Raw genomic sequence first — 26,775 nt, forward strand, 5'->3', positions numbered from 1 at the left:
GGTTTGGATTTCTGTAGCAGTCACAATCATTTGTTCTTTATCTGCCCATGTCGAGGTGTTACAGCAAGTGTATGCTGCTATTTGCACAATGATTACAGGGACCTTCTTTCAATATTTGATCAAACCACTCGCTGAGAGAACAGCTGCAGAGGTCTGTGCTCTAACTGAAGTTTAAGTCATTTTAGAGATACATTCTCATTCTGTTCTGACCTTTCGGAGCAAATCTTATCTCTATTTTGAGATCTGCCCCGGTCTCCGAGTGTGAATGTCACGCTCTTTCTAAGAAGGAGGTTTTTAGGTTGTCTTCAGCTTATCACACCACCTTCAGCTGTGCTAAATGAACTAAAAAAGAGAATGCAAATGCTTTAAAATTACATTGTGCTGAGTTATCACCTTGAATCTTTCTGCATTTTACATTTGCATGTTATCCACAAAAAAACAATGCTAATTTGAATAATGATGGCAAAATAATGTTCTTTTTCCCACCCCAGAGGAAGACGTGATCTTATCGCAAAGGTTAAGAATCTGGAAAAAAAAACTCTCCCTGGGAAAGTGTTATTTGCATAGCATGAATCTAAAACATGACAAAAAGTTCATGGTTAAACCTCTATGTGACACATTTTCAATGAAATATTTGGTTAAAAAATTCAGTGACAGTATCTGAAAGCAATCAATACCTCATTAACCGCAGTCTAAAAGCACTCTCAACTAAGAGTGCTGTGTTTTACAGTGCTTTTACAAGCTTTGGTTGTCTAGTAAATTTAGATTTAATGTGTCCTTTCCGCCCACAAAAACAGCCCTGACTTACTCAGAGTCTAAGCAGCTGCTACATTTTCAATTCTTTTGCACATATCATTTCAAAAACCACTTCCGAACAATTCATCCAGTGTGGTCAGCACCAGTCTGTATGAATGCCGTGGACGTTTATTTTAGCAAACGCTTTGATGAAAAGACAGTACCTTTCAGTCTTGCTGAAGGGCACAATGGTGCCCCTTCAGGGCTTTGAACATTCAACTTGTTTCTAGCCCAGAAGGCTAACCGCTAATCTCCCAGCAGGCATGAGCACCTTGTCACAAGGTCAGTCACCATTACCATTCATCACACCGTCAGCCATCATCAGTCATTTGGGACCTTTGTGAACTTTTGTTCTCCTATGATGTTTCATAAGGTGTGCCATGTTAAAGGGATAGTTCACCCAAAAATGAAAATTCTGTTATCACTGGGGACTTTCGCTCCTAATAGTTCTAGGAACTAGCTAACATAGTTACAGGAACTAGCCACTAGGATAGTAGTGGCAAGGCTAGGAACCAATTTCTTCCCCGGGCCATGTTCCTGGTTGCATTCGCACCGGGAATAGGAACTGTGAAGTAGCCGACAGCGGTGTCTTGAAACAACTTTCAGTATTACATATTATCGAGGCGGAGAAAAGAACAACCCTGCCATTAAAGTAAATGTAAGTAAATGCCATTAATACACAGCTTTTTAAAAATGCCGGGTGCCAGTGTTTGACCAATCAATGTACACTTACATCACTGATAGTTCCTATAGTGCTGGTATAGACCCTACTCTGAAATAGTTTCCCCAAAAGGAGTTGCTAGAACTAAAATCACTCCTAGTTCCTGCGGTGCGAACATGGCAAAATCTGGGTAGTTCAGCCAATATTTCTAGGAACTATGAAAAGGTTCCTCTGGTGCAAAAGCCCCTATTTACTCACCCACACATAGTTCCAAACCTTTATGAATTTATTTCTGTCAGGATCACTATCGTCAAAGATGACTGGCAGTTAGTATACAGTTTGGTTTGTCGGTATGGTTCTGTTCTGGGCAAAAACTCCCTGCCTATCATGGATAAGAGCAGCGATAACCCCCCTTAGGGTAAACAGAACAGAACCAAGTATTGCAATATTATTAATTTCCTTAATGACAATAATTAATGTAACATGATTGAAGAAATGAGTTTGATCAAAAGAAATATCAGAAGGTCAAGTCCTGACTGGACGAAGGAGGAGCTGGGGACGGAGGAGGGTAATTAACTCCTGAGCAATGCGATAAAGCTGCTGATAATACTGAATGGACCATATACACACAAATGTGGTGATGGGCATCGTATTCCTATAGGTCATTGTGAATCAGCTGAGTGTTAGAGGAAGATATTTGGAAAAATGTCAGTAACCAAACAGATCTCACCCCCCATTGACTACCACAGTATTTATTTTTCCTACTATGGTAGTAAATGGGGGGCGAGATCTGTTTGATTACTGACATTGTTCCAAATATCTTCCTTCGTGTTCAGCAGAACAAATAAATTCATACTGGTTTGGATCTACTTGAGGCTAGCAGAGGCTAGTCTAATGCTGAGATAATAACAAAATAAAAGCACACTTGTGTAGTGTATACTTGATATTTGGTGTAGAGGTAATGTTGCTAACGTAGTAATGAATCACCCAAGAATCATTATGTACTCACCCTCATGTTGTTTGATCAAAAAGAACAACTAGAGAACCAGAGCAGTCTGGATTGTAAACAAAATTCAGACTGGTAAATTTGATCAACTGATTAATTGAAAAAATGTGACTCAACAAAACAACTGATTTCTTGCCAATATTTTCAATTATTTCACACAAAACTATCATTAACTATCATTATTATTCATTACCATTCAAAAGTTTGGGATCAGTAAGATTTCATATGAATCATAATCAAAAATACTGTAAAACAGCAGTCACATGATCATTCTATGGCTATGCTGATCTGGTGCTCAAATAATTCTGTTATCAATGTTGAAAACAGTTGTGCTGCTTAATATTTCCATGGAAACTTTACAGGATACTTTGATGAACAGACAGTTCAAAAGAACAGCATTAAAAAAGAAGAAATATTTTGTAACAATGTAAAAGTCTTTACTGTCACTTCTGCTCAATTTCATGCATCCCTGCTGAATAAAAGTAATTAATTCAGACTCCAAACTTTTGACAGGTAGTGTACAGTTGTAGTTCTTTTCCAGAAGAAAGAAAGTCATTAAGGGTTTGGAACAACATGACAATGATTAATGACAGAATTCTCAAATTTAGGGTGAATTATCCCCTTTAGTCCTGAACAAAGGAATCGATTGAAACCCTAAAACGCTCCCCCTGTGGAGCTCATAACATTTGGCTTTCAGCAGACTCAAGTTTCAGGACTGATCAGTATGATGGTGACAGTGGGCGGTATGGATTGTGTCATGCTCTGAGGGACGTTTTACCTGAGGTGGGGGATTTGCAGCGATCCTCCGAGGTGGCCGAGCCTTCGTTAATGTCACAAAGCCCTGTAGAGAGAAAGAGAAACATGAGTGCCACACGATGGACTATGTGAAATGTGTGCTAGTACCTGTTCTTTATGTGAAAAAATTGTCTAAGATATATTTTAATGGGTAGTACAATTGACATATACAACCATAGTATGAGGTGCAGTGTGTAGCCCTTGCTCTGATCTTGGAGTTGAGAGGCAGATGGGCAGACAGGAGCTGAACCCAGCTGCTCTGATCAGCACTCTCCCTGTGCGCATATCCGACAGATCCCAGCCCCCCGCTAAATATCACTCATTACCCCCGACACAAACACACACGCACACCGGATAATCTAACAACCAGTCTATTGCCAAGACCCAGCAATCATCTCTTTCTTACTATCATGTGTTTAGCTGCAATTGTGCATTCCACCAGCAGGGGTCACATTGCTGTATCCCTCTCAGTGCACTGCTGCATTTCCTGCCAATGGTGTGTTTATATATATTTATATATACAGGCTTGGGAGGGTTACTTTAAAAATGTATTTTGTTACAGTTACAAATTAATTCATAAAAAAAGTATTCAGTAATGTAATCCAAGTACCACAATATGAAAGTAATGGTAATGTAATCTGATTACTTATGGATTGCTTCATGGTCACACACACACACACACACACACACACACACACACATATATATATACATATACATATATATATAAATAAAGAAAGAAAAAAATTTGATATATTATCTTTTAAAAATAAAATTTGTTTATAGAAAAGATAATATATATTAAATCTAATTTTAATTATTTCTTCTCAATTTCTGCAATTTTTTTTTTATGTTACACCTTCCATACTTTTGAATGGGTCTCAACAATAAAAATATTTTAAAAATCTGATAAATTATATGTTGCAATATTATTATCATTGTTGTTGTTTAGAGCTTAAAAATATAAAAGTCACATCAGATCATGAACAAACTGAACAAGCTTGGATCAAACATTTCTGTTTATGTTTGTTCTGCTTTAATTTTAATGTTTAGCATTTTGGTTACTTTTAAAACCTATTAAAATTAAGCAATCATGTCTCATTTCCACAACTTAGGAATACACAGCCCTGAATATACAGTATATATGTAAAGGGCTATTCAGACATCTAGTGGCTACAGTATGGTATTACAGATTATTTTTTTGTCCTTTGATAAAGAAAGTGTTTTCATAGCTGGAAGGCAGAGTTTGCACTATACAACCACGTTGTTTGCATTTTCTTCTTTGAAAACAAAATAGCAGTGAAATTTTCATGAATTGAAATCGAAACTAGCAGCAGTGATTCAATCTGCGTCTGTGTTATTTGCGCATGCACCAGCAGGTGGCTCACGTGAGTCAGCACTGGCAACAGAACCAGGAAATACTGTATAATCAAGCAGCGCTTAATATGTGTTATTATGGCAAAATAATGATTTAGTTTTAAATGAAACTATTGTAATCCTGATAGTATCCTCCCTTTTTTCAAAATGTAACTGTAATCTGATTACTAAATTTTTTTGACATAGCTGTAACAAATTACAGTTACTGGATTTTTGTATCCTGATTACCTAACGCCGTTACATGTATTCCGTTACTCCCCAACCCTGTATATATATGACTATGTGCTCTGTCTATTATGGATGAAAACTATGTCTGTGTGCATATCAGACCTCCAGAAGGTTGTCGGCTCTTGCGGGGAGAACGCAGTTGTCTCTGGTATGGGTCATTAGATCCGTACAATTCCATAGTTCCCAGATTCAACAGAACAGTCTTCTGTAAGTAATCCACTACTGCCAGACCGTTGCTATTGCCAAACACCACCCTATGACACACAGGAACGTAGAAAAGAGCAAACCCTTTTATCATTGCATGAATCTTTATACAATGCACTTCTGTACATTCTGCTTTAAAGAACAGCTTAAATTAATTTCTTTGCTTGTCCAGATTGGTTGGTTTTATGTTGATTTAATGTTGGTCAGCCTAGTGGACCGGCATAATAATGCCAAAACATATCAGGTGCCCAGCATGGCACACTTTTTTTTTAAGAACACTGCAGCCCACCAGCATCTAAGACATATTTGCTGGTATTTTCATCAGGGTTAAGAGCAAGGGCAGTTTGTAGTTTTGATCGTTGTGATGATTCATTACTATAAATACTTTAAGTCAAGCATGAAATTTAATTTGAAAAAAACAGTCTGCAGTATGGTCTGAAAATAACCAGAGCACTGTAGTGAATTCGTCCATGTTTTTTTTTTGTTTTGTTTGTTTTTTATCTGTTATCCAACATTTTAATTGATTAGAATCCAACATAACTAGAATTAATTATCTTCAATTAATTCTAATCCAAGTTATGGGTATAGGTTTAGAAATTATTGTAATCATTTCAATTAATTGAGTTTGGGGTCAGTTATATATTATTCTAAAGAAATTAATAGTTTTATTCAGCAAGGATGCATTCAATTTATCAAAAGTGACTGTTAAAGACATTTATAATGATATGGATGATATGAACAGATTTCTATTTCAAATAAATTATGTTCTTTTGTGTGATCTATTTATCAAAGAATTCTGAAAAAAACAAACTTATATGGTTTCCACAAAAATAAATGAAGCTAAGCAACACAACTGTTTTCAACTTTAAAAATAATAAGAAGTGTCTTGAAAGTTTCAAATCAGCCTATCAGAATAATTTCTGAAGGATCATGTGACACTGAAGACTGGAGTAACGGCTGCTGAAATTTCAGATAGATTTCATTTGAAAATATATATTAAAATAGAGTTATTTCTAATTGTAATAATATAGAGAGAAAAGTTATTTCCAGTTATAATACTATTTCACAATATAACTGTTTTACTGTATTTTTGGTTTTGTCAAGTCTTCTGAAGCCTTACACTAGTTTTGAGGAACAAACCAACATTGAAGTTGTTATACACTGAAAATCTTGGCATCAAAATATTCTAATACAAATATAAAAACAATCCAAATGTTGTCCTTTCATAAAAAATTCTGAAACTGGTCTACAGCTTTTGATTTACTTATCTGTTTTAAAGGATTAGTCCACTTTTAAATAAAAAAATCATGATAATTTACTCACCCCCATGTCATCCAAGATGTCCATGTCTTTCTTTCTTCAGTCGAAAAGAAATTAAGGTTTTTGATGAAAACATTCCATGATTATTCTCCTTATAGTGGACGTCAATGGCCTCCAGACGGTTGAAGGTCAAAATGATAGTTTCAGTGCCACTTCAAAGGGCTTTAAACGATACCAGACGAGGAATAATGGTCTTATCAAGCGAAACGATCGGTCATTTTCGAAAAAAATACAACTGTATATGCTTTGTAAACACAAATGATCGCCTTGTACATGCTTCTGCTTTTCGTATTCTTCAAAAAGCTTACGCCGTATGTGCTACGCCTTCCCTATTCTACTTACGGAAAAAAAGTAAACTGGCGCCGCGTTCGTTCCGTAAGTTGAATTGGGAAGGCGTAGGACATACAGCGCTAGATAAGACCCTTATTCCTCGTCTGGTATCGTTTAAAACCTTTTGAAGCTGCACTTAAAACTGTAATTTTGACCTTCAACCGTCTGGAGGCCATTGAAGTACACTATAAAGAGAATAATCCTGGAATGTTTTCATCAAAAACCGCAATTTCTTTTCAACCGAAGAAAGAAAGACATGGGCATCTTGGATGACATGGGGGTGAGTAAATTATCAGGAAAATTTTATTTAAAAGTGGACTAATCCTTTAAGCACTGAACCACCTGATGAAAACAATGCTCTTAAAATCTTCAGGCTGATGTGTTCAGACTCACAAGCCATAGCAGGAGTTGATGGCCAGGCTGCTGATCTGCTGGGGCGGCTCTCCACTGACCCACACCAGCTGTACCACCAGCTCCACCTGATACCCAGGAGACTGCTTCAGAGGACTGCTGCGCACCCTGAGGGAATGACAGAAAGAGGACATGGTTTATAGACAGTCCCTGCCAAAAAAAAAAGTATAACATTTACTGTACAATGTGATATATTACATACTGGGGATGGGCATGAGTTCCCAAGCACTTGAAAGTGACAGTCATGATCAATCATATAAACAACTTCAACACTAGTAAAATCCAGCTAAACAACTGTATGAAAACATGCCAAAAAGGGGCATTATTGTGCAACTTGGTAGTCTTATTTGTCTTGAACTTTAAGTCTGTGGCAGCTAAAGCACTCAGCGCTCTGTTTGGAGAGGAATGGGGCGTACACACAGGACACATTCAAACAAAGCTGAATGTAAAAGGACGCAGTATACCTGAGATGTGTTTGTAAAAGTAGAACTATTTTACTTGACAAGACACTCATATTTGGTGGATATCTGTTGAGTTCTCAAAATGACCAAAATGCCCATCCTTATTACTGCAAGTATACTGTGGGGTCCAAAAGCCTGAGACAACATTTAAAAAAAAATTAGATTTAAAACCTAATTTAAACGTTGAAATAATTTTAAATGAAACAAATTTGGTTAACAATTTTTTATTTGTTAATTAATTTGATATTTATTTTTAATTTTGCAATATTACTAGGTCACAATTCAAATAAGCAGATTTGTGACATTAATCATGTGAACTCCTTTGTATAGTCAAATGTTTCCTTCCATTGAAGCACAAGATGCTCTTTGGATCATTCTCAAATCATGCAGGATCACATGATCATTAGGTTTCAAAAAAACTTGTAAAGTTCAAGCAGGTCAAGTGCTGCTGTCATTAAAAGGTTATTTCACCCAAAAATGAAATTTCTGTCATTAATTACTCACCCTCATGTCGTTCCACACCCGTAAGACCTTCGTTCATCTTCTGAACGCAAATTAAGATATTTTTGATACAATCCATTAGCACAGTGAGGCCTCCATTAACAGAAAGATAATTAACACTTTCAGATGCCCAGAAAGCTACTAAAGACATATTAAAAACAGTTCATGTGACTACAGTGGTTCAACCTAAATGTTACAAAGCAACAAGAATACTTTTTGTGTGCCAAAAAACCCAAAATAACGACTTTATTCAAAAATATCTAGTGATGGGTGATTTTAACGCACTGCTTCATGAAGCTTTGAAGCTTTACGAATCTTTTGTTTCGAATCAGTGGTTCGGAGCACATATCAAACTGACAAAGTCACGTGAACCACAGAAATTTCGAAACACTTATGATGTAATAAAGTCTCGTTTACTGAAATCATGTGACTTTGGCAGTTTGATACAAGCTTCGAACCACTGATTCGAAACAAAAGATTCGTAAAGCTTCTCGTCGCTTCATAACATTAAGGTTGAACCACTGTAGTCACATGAACTGTTTTAAATATGTCTTTAGTAGCTTTCTGGCCATCTAAAAGTGTAAATTATCTTGCTGGCAATGGAGGCCTCACTGAGCCTTCGGATTTGTGAAAAATATCTTAAAGGGATAGTTCACCCAAAAATGATGTTTATCTGCTTACCCCCAGCGCATCCAAGCTGTAAGTGACTTTGTTTCTTCGGTAGAACCGTGTTCAGCACTCGCTTAGTGAGGTCTGATCGCGCTCTGACAACAGAAGTGATGTCTGGCACTCATTGAAGTATAAGTGCGAGACATCACTTCCGTTATCAGAGCGCGATCAGACCTCACTAAGCGAGTGCTAAACACAGTTGGACGTAGTGGTGTTTTAGAGGTAAAAAATTATATAAATACTGTTCGGTTTCTCGTAAAAACTGATCATTTCGTGTCTTATGACATCAATGTGTCGTCACAAGCCGCAGGGTTTAATTTGGATTTGTCTAAGCAAGTTTTATTTACTCTTATATAAGAAGTTCCCATTGACCCACATTATATGACTGACAGAAGGCAACAGTTGGAGTTAAAAATCATCATTTGTGTTCTACTGAAGAAACAAAGTCACCTACATCTTGGATGCCCTGGGGGTAAGCCGATAAACATCAAATTTTCATTTTTGGGTGAACTATCCCTTTAATTTGTGTTCTGAAGATGAACGAATGTCTTACAGGTGTGGAATGACATGAGGGTGAGTAATTAATGACAGAATTTTATTTTTTGGGTGAACTAACCTTTTATAGCAAGAGGGCAATGTACCAAAACTAAGATATTCTGAAATTCATTTTAACTTTTAAAACATCTTGAAAAGCAAAATGTTATGCTTATAATATAATGTGCATGTTTACACAAGTAGTTTAAGACTTTTGGATCCCTCATAATACGTGTACACAAAGATATAACTTTGGCAAAGCAGCATTACTTGAGGCAGGGTATGTTGTCTCGCATCCCATCTGAAGAGTTGCTGCTAGTGGAAGGGTGTGTCTGAGGGCCGGTGGTTTGTGGACTGGGAGAGGTGCTTGGTGTGGGAGGAGCCGGTGTCTGATCTCCTCCCCCTTCTGGAGACTCTAGATCATTCAGCTCATACTGTAACCTGACTTCCAGTAACTGTAAAACACACACACATATATGTAACTGACACAAGTGTGCTTAAGAACAGATGTATGAATCAACTAAATGCAGTTAATTGATCCCCATCAGTGTCGCTATTCTTAATAAGAGATACACTAATTGGTGTGTGCGTGCTCCCGAGTGAGTGTTTCTATGTGCGTGAGTCACGGGACTGAAGGTGCTAATAGGTTTAATTTGCCCTCATTATACAGAAGTGTGAACATCCTGTCAGCAGCCGATGGCAACGCTAATTGTTTTCCCCACATTTGCACTGAGCATGCGCCTCCGCCATCCAATCAGATTCATTCCTGTGTCTGAAATTCACATGTGTCCCTAATATGACTGTATTTGAACATCTGATTCATTATTATCCTGGTTATATGAGTCATATTGATATGTAAACAAGTTGCGTTGATTAAGCATTAATAAAGCACAATTGCTTAGCTGCTTCAGTCTAAGAACCACATTATATATTTTCCCACAATAAATTATATGTAAATTCAAATTATTCACAGATATACTTTCTAATGGCATTATCATAAGCGCTTATTTATTTATGGGTCACGAAAGCATCAGTATGCAAATGTGCAGCTTGCAAAAAAAAAACAGTGAGAGGGCAAAATGAATGCAGTATTAATTATTCAAGCTCAATATATACAGCTAGATGTGGTGAACATTAATTAAAACGGCTTTGAAAAGCTTAGGGATTTAGTTAAGCATCTGAGTAACAACTGTTCCTCGGATATCCTTAGCTGGCGCTGAAGACGGCACAAACACATGTACAAGCGCACACATTCAACACATTCAAGTCACTGAACAACATTCATTTAATGAACAGATTTTATATCATTATTAACGTTATGAGTCACGGCAGTTGTCAGGAAACTAAAATAACTCGAGACGGGGAAAAAGCGAGACAGACTTAAGAATGTCTATAAGGGCAGGATTACTCATTCCACTCCAGAAAACAAAGTTTTTAAGTCAAGAGACCTCGTTGAAAACATTGTTATATAAATTAACTAATCAGAAAAAAATATTAAAAACCATATATATTTACCTGCACCACCTCTGTGGTGATTTCCTGTTTGCTGAATCTGTATATGATGACGTGGGCAGAGACCCCAGCCACACAAAGCATGCGGCTCTCGGGACACCAAGACATCAACTGAATGGCGAACGGGTCCTCATCCACAATCTCTGTGCTGGGTTTCTCCTCCTTACAGCGTGCCTTCTCAAATACCTTCGCAGTCTTCAGTTTGTACAGCACCTGGAGCATTACTGAGCACCATGGGAAATACAATTCAAAGGGAAAAAGTAAGAGATAATGTAGTCGCCCAGTCATTAACACAAAATTTGAGAATTTTTTTTTTATCATATCATCTAACACTCTCTGTAATGCTCAAGTATTATCATACATATGCTCATACATTATTTGTTCTATTACACTGCTATTTCCCAAATAAATAAATTAATGGACAAACTAATTTAAATGGAAAAGATTTTATTATGAGAGAGACTGCAGAGTGATATGAGACATAAACTACTGTAGCACATTTTTATAGGAAATAGGTTGCCTTGGACAACCTTGGTCATTAGACAAAAAATATTTATAAACACAAAATGCTGCAGTTGAACAAATCGGAATCTAGTATTCCAGAAAACAAAAGTCTTATAACTTCTAGATTTGTACAATTAATGCTTTAGGGGATTAAAAGGATAATGGGAAATGCTTTAATGCCTTCAAATGCATAAATGCGTTTTGTATAATTTTTTAGGACCTCTAATCCACTGACTCCAATTGTTCAGTTCAGTCAAAGCAGAAAAAAAAAATGTCGTAAGATTAGCCAATCTGTCTTAGCAGGATTAAAACTTCCTGTTTAATTAGCTTTATATTTCATTGGTGGACAAAATGAGGGCCACTTTGGTTTTAAATTAGTTCCAACCATTAAGAAAGCCCATTTGCATGTTAAACAAGCGATTGTGTGAGGGGTTGGCAACCTTTGTGGTATTTGTAATATTACAATATGTCCTTTAGCACCTATGGGAGGTGGAGGAACAGTGAAAACCTTAGTCTGTCAAGCTCGCAGTTTAAACAAGGTCAAATGCCATTTACAGGTAACACTCTCACCACGCTGGTCTCCCTCAGCGGTGCGCAAGGTTAGACAAAGCCTGTGGGATCTGGGGAGTTTTTTGTATGTGACACTATAAGGTCAGTCCCCAGTTGGGTCGTAAATCATGGAAAATGACCTTATTGTTAAGGTAAGTGATGTCTGATGTCAAGTTAGTCAGCAGAATTCAGTTTTTAATTAGATGTTTAGTCAAATGTCTAACTGTAGCCAAAGTCTCTTTTTTAAAGAAAATCAGTTTACTCTGCGGCCACATTTGCTATGCCTCAGGCAGCTATTTTGGGCATGCAAGATCAACTCCTATCTACTTGAACAGGGAAATAACAAATGATGAAAAACTGCTTGGAAACTTAAATTTAAATAATATATTTCAAATCAGCAACAAAATCTGACATTAACTGAACCTTAAATGTTGTTCAAGAGTTAAAAAAAAAACACGTATGCATGACTTAACCAGTTGCCAACTGGCTCTTTTATTTAAAAGGTGGGACTTATTTCGCCATACTGCACACTGCATTTTCCTTTCTCCCATTCGTCATATTAAGAGTGAACTGCTTTGGTATAAATACACTCTTTGCTGTGGTCAAAATAGTAGCTTATGGTGCTAGCAATACCAAGGTCATGGGTTTGATTCCCAGGGAACACAAAAATCTGGGATACAACTCCTTTGTTTTTAGATAAATGTGTCCGCCAAATTCAAATATGTAATGCAAATGTGTTTGAAATTTTGAAAAACTATTATATTGCACACATTGTGGTAAATGAAACTATTATCCTGCACACAATGAGTAAATGAGGTGAATCTGAAGTCAGAAAAGCTTGGTACTCACTTGCTGAAGCATCCCAGAACTTCACTGAACCGTCTGCATGCCTGCAAGAAGAGCAGAGAATCTTTTATTTTAGCTGTCTCATACACACAAACCCACATAAACTCACTGGCAATTTCCCATTACCAAATGTATCCAAACAAACCACCGAGGTAAGCTAAGTTACTATGTCAGATAAAAGCTAGTCAAGAGATGAGAGGAAGTGCTCTTCCCACTGCTGTCAAACCCACTAAAATAGCAGAAAAAGATTCTGTCATCCCATGGGCGGTACATCAGAAAATCCTTACTTTTTGTCATACTTCCCCTTTCGCTACCATCTTGTCCCGTTCATTATCTTCTCTTCTGCACTCCTCCTCCCTTTCCCTATGCCCGCCTTCTTTTACTCCATTTAAGTCTCTCTTTTTTTTCTTTTCTTTCAGATTTCTGCTATTTCAGCAGAACTACAAGCGGTGAAAGAGAGAGAACAGAGCAAAAAGAATAACGGCACACACACCCTCTCGCTCACACACACAAGTACACACTGCTCTTACCCAGTTATTATTATTTCAGGGTAGCTTTGTGTGCCCAGGCCCCAGTTTCCGCCACTGATAGGCCATTCCTGTGATGAACAACAGAACCACATAAAAGCACTTAAATCCACGAAAGCTTACCGCATAAATCCGACATTTCATGACATATGAGAATAGAGGAAATTTAGTAGTTATTGCCCTAAAGCGTGTGAGCATTCCTGGGAAACTTAATAAAAAGAAAGTGGCCAATTTGTAAGTTTTAGTGAGCGTACTCTTTTAATATAATGACTGTGGCTGGCACAAAACATTTCTGCAACGTGGGTGGAACCTTTATTAAATGGCTGGCGAAGCTCTATAGGAAAGCATTTCCTCATGAGGTGTGGAAGCTGAAGCAGTTTATTCAAAGGTATTCAGAAGTGCTGTGATTCAAAGTGGGCCGTCTGAGTTAACCTGCTCCCTGTGGGAGACAGAGCCACAACTTACACACCGCACTCCAGTCTTGGCTGAGAGGTCATGCTTTCTTTCATACCCATAAAATACCCCTGTCTGTGTCTCTGACCCACACAGTCTGAGGACACAATGTACTGCACGACAGGGGCCTGAAGTCACACAGGCATAGGGCAACGGGGCGATTCACCGCAATCTAGTCACCCGAAAGCCAAAATGTGTTTCGTTCGCATGAAGTTTTATCCTTAAAGACATCGTTATCTGTCAGATTTGCATATTTAAATGTGTGTGCACACGCTGCTGTACCTTTTTGCTGTAGCCCTGTCGTTTCTGGCGAGACCCGACAGAGTAAAGTGCAGGTACGAGGTCCACAGGACAATCGGCTAAGTACTCACAAGACGTCACAGGAGACTCATGAATCATCATGGGATATGGATTTTCAAAGATAGGGTAACTACAAAAAAAACATCACAGATCAAAACCATCAGATTGACACTGTAGCGTAAAAGTGTGATAGCGTCAAACATGTCAGTCACAAATATGACGTACCCATTTTGTGCAAGGTCAATAACAACTAAATCCTTTTCGAGGAGGACTACTACAGCATATGGTTCCTGAAAATCTGCAGAGAAACATAAATGGGATGGGTAAAATCAGGAATACATCCCTATACATTTGAGACATTTTTTACATAATACACATACTGTTGACTACTAGATTTTTTTTTAAAGAAACTATTATTTGTATTCAACAAGGGTGCATTACACTGATCAAAACAGACAGCAATGATACAGTATCTATGATGTTACAAAAAAAAAAAAAAAATTATAAAAACTATTCAAAAAATACTTAAAAATGTATCACAGTTTCCACAAAAAAATACAGAGTAGCACAACTGTCTTCAACATTGATAGCTGCCTCTTGAGCAGCAAATCAGCATGATTTGAATGATTTCTGAAGGATCATGTGACACTGAAGACTGAAGTAATGGCTACTCAAAATTCAGCTTTGGCATCACAGGAATAAATTACATTTTAAAATATATAACAACACTTATTAGTGTATGTAAATGAAGAACACAAATGGCAAAATGTTTTGTAAAACAATTTTTATATTTTACTAGCCTGTTCCTGTTTAGCTGTAAAAGTTACGACTGGAGACGTCACTGCTTGAGTTTAAAACTCTCAAATGTCTCAATAATGAGTCAGAACATAAAGACGCCCCACTTCAAATATAGCTTAATCAACAGAGCCAGGCACTCTTACGCAAGCTGCACTGCAAACACTGTTCCCATTCCTCCTGCGTTCATCACTGCTTCTCAGTTCGGCTTAACACAAACTCTAAACAAAAATACTTAAGCCTCTAAAACCGATGATTGAACAGAGACGCTGTGTTTTGGCAAGAACTGTTGGCGCAACTGCATGTATGATTATCATTATTTCTGTAAAAGGTGAATCACAAGAAAAATAATTGTTTTAAAATATTGTTTTAAACCAGTACCATGCACGAGCTACTTGACATGATCAGGGTGTTATGTAAGGTAAAGTACATTTAGTCACCAGTCATTATCGCAAAAAACAAAAAATGATGCAAATCATGGCTACTAAAACATAAATGCATGGACATGAAATATTGGTTTGATCTAAAAATTATTTTATTTTATTTGGCTTCAACCTTCTGATAAGTAAAATTGTCCATAACATAGAAAACAATTGCAACAATATAAATGCATATATCACTATTTTTAGAAATCTTTTCTATGGACTAGTTATCTAATATATACTACCATTCAAAAATTAGGGGATGGTAAGTTTTTTAAATATTTTTGAAAGAATTTTCTTATGAACACCAAGGCTGCATTTATTTGAACAAAAATACAAAAAAATGCAGTAAAAACAGTAATATTGTGACATATTACTATAATTCCTGTGATGGCAAAGTTGTATTCTCATCAGCCATTATTCCACATGATCCTTAAAAAATCATTCTAATGTGCTAACTTGGTACTGCTCAAGAAACATTTCATATTATGAATATTGTTGAAAACAGTTTGTGATGTATTTTTTGATGACTATAAACTTCAAAAGAACAATTTATTTGAAATAGAAATCCATTGTAACATTATAAATGTCTTTACTATCACTTCTGATAAATTTAATACATCCTTGCTGAATAAAAGCGTAAAAATATAAAAAGCATTAAAAATACTGATCCCAAAATGCTGAATAGTGCATTTAGCTGCAAAGTATCATGTTTTCTATTATTTTAAGGCATGGACAATGCTCAAAATTTGTCATTGCAGCCTTTTTATTTATATTAAAAAAAAAAAATAAATAAATAAAAAATCAGAGATTGAGAAATTGGAATCAAGTATTTCAAAAAGCCACATAAAAACTACATTTAATGTTCTCTTTTTCACACCAGCAAACTATTGGCAGACTATAAAAAAATAAAGTTGTGTCAGCTTTTGCTACAGCTGCCTGCAGAGAGAAAGAAATCACTTACTATTCATAAATAGCCACCAAAGTGATAAATTATTCAAATGGGTATTGCAATAAACAAATGCAGTCAGAGAAGTGGATGTTATGAATAGAGGGAGCTTTAAAAAAAAAAAAAGATGTAAAATGTAATTACTAGGCAGCGGTTCCACTGGGGGAGCTCAAGCTCATCTACAAAGAACATGAAAGAATAGAACAACCCAACAAAACAAAGGTCAACAAAAAAGAACAAAGAGGAAGTGGCATGAAAAGAGATAAAGAGAATGAATTCTTATTGCAATAATATTGGACAGAGAAGGTGCTGTTAATGAGTTACCGTTAGGATATGGCGTTTCACACAGGGTGAGGAAATCTACAATGGGATAGTCCATCTCCAATACTGCAGTGCTCTTCCCGTGCATTACCGTCAAGCAGGGCCGTCGACCAACAGTGTCATATGACAAACCTCCAGAGAAGATCATAAACGGATCCCTGTTCAGAACACAAACACATACTCTACAGTGAGCTTCAAAAGTCTTAAATTACATTATCAGCATAACAATGAGTGAAAGGTTTTCCTTTAAAGACAGCAGCACTCAAGCTGCATGAACTCCACAAGTTTGCTTATTTGGTTGTGACCTAGAAATAGTGCAGAATACTTTTTATTTATTTTACGTTGTAACTGTTGTTGTTTTCTCCGGTTTTAAATGAGCTTCATGTTCATTTTAAATCACATATTTCAATGCTGGATTCCACTCTATATATGCACAGACAAGCATGGATTTATTTAAAAACATCTAGAAGTAAGTGGTTCAACATTGCTACGTTGGTTAACCAGCATAAACCAGCAAAAAACAGTCTAGACCAGAATTCAGGAAATTCATGATGGTCCAAGATGGCCCTAAGAGCAGTAAAAGAACAAATAAATGCTACAAGCATATACATACCCTGCTCTCGTGGTCTTGTACTCTACTTTAAGAATGGGCTTGCAAGGCTCTGGCTTTTTTCCATCTTTAGGCTGCTTTCCTGAAACAGAATCAGACTCATTTAGAGAGTTTCTAGACATCCTTCTCTGGCCCTGTCCCAAATAGTGCACTTGATGTGGATCATAACACGCTGAAGACCCTGTAGAATTGATTGACGAGAGAGTTGTCTTTTCTTTGTTGATGTATTTCCTCTTGAAATAGAAAATGATCAAAGAGCTTGTCACTTTTTATTCTAAAATTAGCCAATAGGCCAATTAAAATAGGAAATACTGTTAATTTGAGGGGTATATTAGCATACAGATGGCTTCAGATCAGTATTCAATTGCAGAATTTTCATTTGGCATTTTAGAAGAAGGTTTCACAGCAAAGTACTACAAGAGTGGACATGAAGGAAGACTGCAAGGACTGAATGTGCCATTTGGGACAGAGTCTCTATCTCCCACACACAGGAAGTCTGTCACAGTAGAAAAAAAGACATCTCACAGACAAAACGCAGAAGAAAAATTGAGAGCATTAAAGAGCATTAACTACGGTAACTAGTGTTGTCGGACCGGCTTTGATTATTCCAATATGGTGGATGGCTTATGCATAATGACCCATAGAAAGGCATCTATGTGTATATATGACATGTTTTTTTGTTTTTTGTTTTATCTCAAGTAGGTGCAAGTAATATAAACACTATATTGCCAAAAGTTTTGGGACACCTGAAGTTCACCATGAACATCAATGACATCCCATTTTTAATCCATAGGGTTTAATATGGAGTTGGCCCACCCTTTGCAGCTATAACAGCCTCAACTCTTCTAGGAAGGCTTTCCACAAGGTTTAGGAGTGCGTTTATGGGAATTTTTGACCATTCTTCTAGAAGCACATTTGTGAGGTCAGGCAGTGATGTTGAATGAGAATGCCTGGCTCACAGTCTCCACTCTAATTCATACCAAAGGTGTTCTATCATGTTGAGGTCAGGACTCTGTGCAGGCCAGTCAAGTTCCTCCACACCAAACTCGCTCATCCATGTCTTTATGGACCTTGCTTTGTGCACTGGTGCGCAGTCATGTTGGGACAGGAAGGGATCCCCGAACTGTTCCCACAAAGTTGGGAGCATGAAATTGTCCAAAATGTATTGGTATGCTGGTATCCTTTCACTGGAACTAAGGGGCCAACCCTTGAAAAACAACCCCACACCATAATCCCCCCTCCACCAAACTTTACACTTGGCACAATGCAGTCAGGCAAGTACCGTTCTCCTGGAAACCGCCAAACCCATTCTTGCCAGATTGCCAGACAGAGAAGTGTGATTCGTCACTCCAGAGAACACGTCTCCACTGCTCTGGAGTCCAGCGACGGCGTGCTTTACACCACTGCATCCAACGCTTTGATTGCACTTGGTGATGTAAGGCTTGGATGCAGCTGCTCGGCCATGGAAACCCATTCCATGACGCTCTCTACGCACTGTTCTTGAGCTAATCTGGAGGCCACATGAAGTTTGGAGGTCTGTAGCTATTGACTCTGCAGAAAGCGACTTCTGCGCACTGTGTCTGCGCACTGACCCTGCTCTGTGATTTTACGTAGCCTACCACTTTGTGGCTGAGTTGCATTTGTTCCAAATTGCTTCCACTTTGTTATGATACCGCTAACAGTTGACCAAGGAATATTTAGTAGTGAGGAAATTTCATGAATGGACTTATTGCACAGATGACAACCTATCACGGTACCACGCTTGAATTCACTGAGCTCCTGAGAGCGACCCATTCTTTCACAAATAAGCAGTCTGCATGCCTAGGTGCTTGATTTTATACACCTGTGACATAGAAGTGATTGGAACACCTGAATTCAATGATTTGGAGGGGTGTCCCAATACATTTGGTAATATAGTGTATATCTCAAGTAAGTGCAGTTTTTATTTAAATTCATATTTTAATTCATATTTAAAACAATTGTTTACTACATTTTAAATATATATGGGGTGTGCTGAAATAGGATTCTCCCTAAATAGGAGCTACTGATGTCTACTGAACATACGCAATGATATAGCCTTCTGGCAATATTTTATGGCTTTTCCCTATTATGTTTCTTTCTTTTTAAATCTGGCTGTCTGATGTGCTCCTCTCATGGAGGCAGGGTGAGGCTGAAGGGGTTGTTGTATTAAGAGAGGACCGCAGTGGAGTATCTTCAATAGAGAAGGTAAGGATGTGCACCAAAAGGAAAAGCATGACCTCACCTCATTCATCACTAAAGACCACAACACAGGCAGTCTCCATGAAGGAACAAAATGAGACTGAAAATTAAAGCTTCACTTGAAATGGAAATTAGGTAAGGGCGAGGGAGGGGGGAATGATTGTTTTATGCTCGAAGGAGGGGGGGGGGGGATCAAATTACAATCCTGAATTAACAAGTCTTTGAGTGAGATGTGATACAACCTTGTGAAACAGACATAAGAGCAATTGATTTTGCAACCCTTATCCTGAAGAAAATGAATTGGAAGAAAATGAATTTTTGTGTTTAAGCCAGAGAGAAAGAATGACCACTAACCGTGTGGCGTGATTGTCTGTATGGGCTTGGCTGGGGACTTTATATTCCATATGGTCAGTGTGCCGTCTGAGTGACTACAGATAAACTGCTTCCCCTCGTGGTGCCAGGCCACAGAATGGATCGCCTGAGAACGACAATTCAATAGAGAGGAAAAAGAGCAAGAAATAAAAGTTGGTTATGCTTGCATGGGGGCACACAACTCAGTGGGAGATTTCCTAATAGTGACTCACACCCGCATGTTCAAGAACACGGCCCAGGGGTGTATGTTGTGCCTAGGTTGACATGAGATGCCCTTGACAAGAAGTATGCTGGGATAAGTGCTATGAAGAAAGACTGTCTTTTTAGTGCTGAGCAATATCACTTGTGCCATGCTTTTTACACCATCAGTGTTCCTGCTGTGGCTCTATCCAGAAAAAAAATGAGGAGGGGCGTTACATTTACATCCAAATGTCACTTAATCTACACAGAACTGAATCTAAATTCCAAAGTAGCTAGTTTTAAACTTATGTAGCAAAGCTATTTTAGTGACTAAGTAGTGGGACAGAGTTAATAAACTCATGCTACATTTCCCTTGGCAATATTTCAGGCACCAAGTAATGTAACACATTACTAGGAATTTTAGAATCTGAACTGCACTGTAGAATAGTCTGTAGCTTAGCTAGCTACATTTTTAAATAACTTTCACATATACACTACCATTCAAAAGTTTGAGGTTGGTTATATTTTTAAGGCAGTGGCTATTTACACTAAGTACAAATAGTGATAGATGCTATTTACACTTAGTAAAAATAGCATATTTTCTTAGCAATAGATGCTATTTCCACTAGGTGAAAATAGAGATAGATTCTATTTATACCATGTAAAAGTATCAGTTCTTTGCAATAAGAGTACATAGTAATTAGATATTATCTATAATTTATATTGGCAGATACTATTTGCACCTCAGTATTTTTGTACATTAACAGGATGCAATAATACACCTTTCCCTAACCCTACCCAATGAACACTTTTAATATTATTAAACATTCGTTCAAAGTAGGGCTGGGCGATGTATCGAATGCTTTTGTCACGCGCATTTCTTCAGTAAAGCCGGTTCCCTGATTGCCGCTAAATCGCCATCACCTGCTTTCAAATGAAGCGGCATTTAATAGACAGAGCCGTAGTTCACTGATAAGACACGCAATATCGCGTTCAATATCGACGGCGATACATATCGATATTGAACGCGATATTGCGTGTCTTATCAGTGAACTACGGCTCTGTCTATTAAATGCCGCTTCATTTGAAAGCAGGTGATGGCGATTTAGCGGTAATCAGGGAACCGGCTTTACTGAAGAAATGCGCGTGACAAAAGCATTCGATACATCGCCCAGCCCTAGTTCAAAGTTTATTTCCACTTTTAGAACATTATTTTCATTTTTATTGAAAAATTAAAACTACATAAACAAATGCTCAAATAAATAAAAAACTATTTTTTATTTATTTATTTTCCTTCTTTTTTAAAAAAAAAAAACTTGAGTGTCCCTGGTCCACTGGTATTACAACGTAAACATGAAATATGATTCCTCATATTTAAAAACATACTAAACAATGTTTTATTAAAACTGTAAAAATGCATATATATATATATATTTATAATGCATTATATATATATATATATATATATTATATAAACTTTCCGATAATTCCTCACATTAGTTCCTTTGTTGCTTTTTATAGCTTTGTTTTGTACTGGTGTTGTATTGACAGAAGACTTTAGCAAAACTCTGGGGAAAACATGAGGCCAGTATAGCACAATAAATGGAATAGAATTGAATTGAAGGGAAAAGAAAGGGAGAGAATGCACAGCATGAGACTGATGTATCGAGAGAAAAGAGAGCGAGTAAAAACACAAAGAAGGCTGAAAGAGAGTTCTCATTATTTTCTAATTAAGCGCAGTCTCCTCTTGTTTAGCATAATGATGGCGGCTCTATCTCTGTCTCAGGCAGACAGTGGGGACGAACCTCAGCAGACCTAAGTAATCAATGAACCGAGTGCAACATCATTACAGAAGCATCCAGAGAGGAGGAGCCAGACGAACACACGCACACACCCACACACAGAAAAATATGCTTATGCACAGCTACATTCATAACACCCAACTATGACTATGAGGGATTATACCGCTTGCATAATATATGTTCTGAAGGTACAGAGCAAATGGCTGGGAAACACAGTTGTTCAGTGAGAGGACATTTATGCTGAATAACTGACATGCAATTGCATACTACATACTAAGATACTACATACATAGTATTTATGCATACATTACTATTTATGCAGTAAACAGTATATGCTAAGAATGTGTTTTTTTTTTTAATGCACAGAATACCCAAATGAGCTACCACATTAGCCAAAATGTGCAACAGAGTATGGCATGGAATACTGTATTCCACACAGCAATGTGCTTGACTAGACCTTCCATTTTCAGTCTGATGAAAAAACTGCAAGTAGCTTAATATCAGCCATATATTTAACATTATTTAATCAGGCTACCATGATTTAAGAATGAAAAATTGGATTAAAACAAATTTCATTTCTGTGATAAAAACTGAGCAGCAAGTCATTTGACAACTATGTAGCAAAAACTCAAAAAATCAAATACAAAAATTATATAAAAATTACTTTTATCATTAACAAGCAATAAAGCGGTAACCATTTTAGACATACATATTTAGATTAGTGGGACCAGTATGCAGTTCATTCTTGAATTACTATTAACATCAGTGGGTGATTTTTAAAATTCACAAATATGCATCAAATTTCACTAGATATTATAGACCTCCTTGGTTATATCCTTGTATACCCTGCAGTACGCTAGTATTCCATAGCTCCTGAGTTGTAATTATACTCATAAAGTGACAAGGACATGTGGGATATCTGTATGCATGTGTGTGTGTATGTCAGCTTGAGAAAGGGCTGAAGGATAATCGGCCAGCCTTTAATGACACCTTAAAGACACCAGGACCTCTAGCTCCCCCCGACTCTATCCTCTCTATGTTTCTCTCTCTCTTCATCACACTCTTTGAGACATCCACAGAGACACCTCAGAGACAGAGAACTGTGACACTGTCATACCTCTGACACATGCACGCAAACAGGGGCCCAATTAGAGCTAAAGAGGTCTGATGGCTTTACTGCAGGCAGCCACAACCCGCCTCTTCAGTCCAAAAATATTGCTGCCACTGCCCTCGTACACACAAAACACATCATTCCTGAAGCAAATGTCAAGCCATCCAGAACAAGGTCAACTAACCCTCTTTTTTGTTGGTTCAGCTATATTTTAGGAGCTTTACATAGTTGAGCCCCCAGCATGAGTTTTTTTTTTTTTTTTTTTTAAGGAGACCATTATTTAAAAAAGTATCACCTTATTATTTCTACGATAACACTTGTCAGGTGACATACCGCAGCCACAATAGCACTATCTGCCAGATGTATCGCTTTTATTTAGCTTTTCCTATTTTATTCTAAAAATTCACAGACTTAACTATATCATGAACTTATATATATCATGAATTTATATATATATATATATATCTTATATATTCCAATTGTCAAATAAGTGAATGTGTTGTCATTTCTCCTGAAATACATAAAAGTAAGTGGCCGATGAACTGGGAGAAGAAGTGTAAACTTTATAGTTACCTACACAGTGTGTATCTAATATGAATACAACACATCATCAAATTATAATATATGAAACCATATCCCTTCCGGATTGGCAAGGAATGAAATTGTTAAGCAATGAGAACAGCTTGGCCCAGTGGTGGAAAAGCTGCTAAAGAGAGTTTTGGTTTAGGCCAGTAAGCAATACTTAGTGGCCCAAACCAAAACTGGACAAAAAATCCTTAGCAACCACATAACAATTCACCTAGGCTATGTACACACTGTAAAGTTTCAGGAGTTCCCTAAATTATGTTCTGTACTTACGGAACATGACTCGCTTCTGAAACTGCAATGATTAACACTGTGGTAACCACAGCAAAGTTCTGGAATCTTGACTGTTTGGTAATCGCAATTCTGACCAAATAAATATTACAGCGACAAAGGACTCATTAAGTTAAGCAATTTTAAAGGTGCCCTCGAATGAAAAATTTAATTTATCTTGGCATAGTCAAATAACAAGAGTTCAGTACATGGAAATGACATACAGTACAGTGAGTCTCAAACTCCATTGTTTCCTCCTTCTTACTCTATATAAATCTCATTTGTTTAAAAGATCTCCGAAGAACAGGCAAATCTCAACATAACACAGACTGTTACGTAACAGTCGTGGTGTAACGCCCCCAATATTTGCATATGCCAGCCCATGTTCCCAACATTATGAAAGGCATTAGACAAGGGCAGTAACGTCTGGATCTGCACAGATGAATCAACAGACTAGGTAAGCAAGCAAGAACAATAGCGAAAAATGGCAGATGGAGCAATAATAATGATGCATGATATCAAGATATTTTTAGTGATATTTGTAAATTGTCTTTCTAAATATTTCGTTAGCATGTTGCTAATGTACTGTTAAATGTGGTTAAAGTTACCATGGTTTCTTACTGTATTCACGAAGCCGTCGCTATTTTCATTTTTAAACACTTGCAGTCTGTATAATTCATAAACACAACTTCATTCTTTATAAATCTCTCCAACAGTGTAGCATTAGCAGTTAGCCAAGGATCACAGCCTCAAATTCATTCAGAATCAGTGTAAACAATATAACAGTATACAATACTCACATAATCCGACGCATGCATGCTGCAGGCATGACGAACACTTTGTAAAGATCCATTTGAGGGTTATATTAGCTGTGTAAACTTTGTTTATGCACTGTTCAAGGCAAGCGCGAGCTCCGTGGGCGGAGAGCACGAGAATGAAAGGGCCAGTAGCCCTGAATCGGCTCATTTATAATGATGCCTCAAAATAGGCAGTTAAAAAAATGAATAAAAAAAACATCTATGGGGTATTTTGAGCTGAAACTTCACAGACACATTCACAGGACACCTTAGACTTATATTACATCTTTTTTTTAAAAAAAAGTTCTAGTGCACCTTTAACTAAAACACAGTCGACTGAGTTGTTGTGTTTTGCTTATGCTTAGAAAGGCTGCTTATTATAAGCGTTTTAGGGCTTGTTGCTTGTTGCATTATAATTGGCTCATAATGCGATCAAGTTTACAGAGTTATTAAAGTGAGCAGGTGCGGGTCGTGAAATTTTGGTCTTATTTTCAGCATAAATCATTTGGATTTATTTCAGTTTATGGTGGGCTTGTTCTTGCTCGCTGTTTTTCTAGCAAGATCTCATTTTCTTGCATCACACACTTAGGGAAGAGAGAAACATCTCTGATGTACATTATATATTGTTAACTATTAGTTGTTCAGTTTGGTTTTATACAGACTGCATAGATTTTTTTGTAAATGCGGTTGTCACTACCTGCATTTTTCGGGAGTTAATTCGATTGTAGAATGCGGTTGTCACTCCCATAAACTACTAGACTGTGTGTGAACAGAACAGGAGTAAGCACTAAAAGGTAAACTGACAACTGAAATTAGTTGCAGTGTGTATGCATGTGGCCCTAGAATTCACACAGAACACCTTAGCAACCACCATGGCAACCTCTCACAATACTAAAGCATCACAGATACATGGGGTTGGGCTCTTTTGACTTGGTCCAGTAAACAATAACCCGACCACCAAAGCAACCACACAGCAGTGAACTTAAAATCACTCAGAACACTTTAGCAACCACACAGGAATGCCTTGGCAACCTCTCACAACATTAAAGCATCATAGACATATTATTAGACATCATAGGCCTTGTTTGACTTGGGCCAGTAAGCAATAACCTAGCAACCACCCAGAACACCCTAGCGACTACTTATAAACATAAAAAGTCAGTTTAAAAAACATGTTAGCAAGTTGAAAATCTAGTTATTACTTGCTGTATATTTCACTCTATGCACAAAATACAAAATAAATGAAAGAGGAGAAGGAAAGGGAAAAGGAAGATGGAGAACGCTAGATTATTAAAATCTCAATTACACAGAAAAAATACAGACACACTGCCTGTCCATACATCCTTTATGCTGCTTGCACTGGTGCGTTCCTTTTCCTTATTTCAGCATTTCCATCCATCTATAACAGCATAGCTCCTCGCCGCCTCAGTACTAATTCTGCTGCTCATTGCACCTCAGTGACCCCTTCAGCACTAATAGCTTCCCATGATCTGATATGATGTTAATTCTGCTGTCTATTGCACTTCTGTGACCCCTTCAAAGATAAAAAAAGATTCTCAGGCAACATCTGCATAACTAAAGACAGTCTGATCAATCTGTATGAGCCTTGCCCTGGTCTCTCCTCCATAATTATAAACAGTAAAGCACTATGGGGAGTCTAATAGACAAGCAATGGTGTTTCGTAGTACAGCCGTGACTCTGTGCTCAGCCAAAATGACACCTTGCTACCCCTACGGAGCAGTGAATTGTAGGACATTTATCTCTGCTGTACTAATCAATCACGTTAAATGAAGGCAGGAATAAATCAGACATCCAGCCAGGCACAGTCATTCATCAGGGTACAGCTGAGTTGTCCTCCGAGAAATTAACTCTAACCCACACACACATATTCTCTAACTCACCAACGAGGGAGTTACAATAAGAGATGGGTCTGACGTGTGACGTGTGTGTGCTTGTACGTCTGGAAAAAAAAAGAGTGTGTGTCGGTTTTAATTTCTTTGCACTTTGCTTTGGGCTCATCATGCTCATCATAATAACTAATGTACGCTGGCTGCCACTGTTGACAAAAGCCATCGAACCAGCTTAAACTGGAGTGGCAGATTAACTATGTTCTATGGGGGCTTTTTCCGATGCATAATTCCCAGGCTATCACAGGGGAAAAAAACAAATACAATTTAAAAACCTGAAATGAAGTGTTCACAACTAATTCAAGAGATATTGAGCAAATGAATGGATTAATAAATTCAGAGGTGTAGCACAACTGGAGGGGGACATTCCTCAAAATTCCACATTTTAGGATATTTTTTGTATAGGGACAGTACAAAATGTCAAAAAAAAAAAAAAAAGATTTATTGTTCA

General features: G+C 37.4%; 1 protein-coding gene across 1 annotated transcript in view; it reads right to left on the reverse strand.

Moving 5' to 3' along the window:
• Window positions 1-26,775, reverse strand: part of stxbp5a (syntaxin binding protein 5a (tomosyn)) — a 105,372-nt gene that overhangs the window by 9,917 nt on the left and 68,680 nt on the right. Inside the window, exons 8-19 of the mRNA XM_067383074.1 lie at window positions 19,655-19,778; window positions 17,084-17,162; window positions 16,474-16,628; window positions 14,209-14,281; window positions 13,966-14,113; window positions 13,234-13,301; window positions 12,707-12,747; window positions 10,808-11,028; window positions 9,563-9,747; window positions 7,110-7,235; window positions 4,965-5,116; window positions 3,241-3,303 (exon numbers count right to left, since the gene is read on the reverse strand). Of these exons, the coding sequence (XP_067239175.1) occupies window positions 3,241-3,303; window positions 4,965-5,116; window positions 7,110-7,235; window positions 9,563-9,747; window positions 10,808-11,028; window positions 12,707-12,747; window positions 13,234-13,301; window positions 13,966-14,113; window positions 14,209-14,281; window positions 16,474-16,628; window positions 17,084-17,162; window positions 19,655-19,778 (1,435 nt within the window). The remainder of the gene's footprint in view (window positions 1-3,240; window positions 3,304-4,964; window positions 5,117-7,109; window positions 7,236-9,562; window positions 9,748-10,807; window positions 11,029-12,706; window positions 12,748-13,233; window positions 13,302-13,965; window positions 14,114-14,208; window positions 14,282-16,473; window positions 16,629-17,083; window positions 17,163-19,654; window positions 19,779-26,775) is intronic.

Source organism: Chanodichthys erythropterus, chromosome 4 (genome assembly GCF_024489055.1).
Source record: "Chanodichthys erythropterus isolate Z2021 chromosome 4, ASM2448905v1, whole genome shotgun sequence".
Lineage (NCBI taxonomy): Eukaryota > Metazoa > Chordata > Actinopteri > Cypriniformes > Xenocyprididae > Chanodichthys > Chanodichthys erythropterus.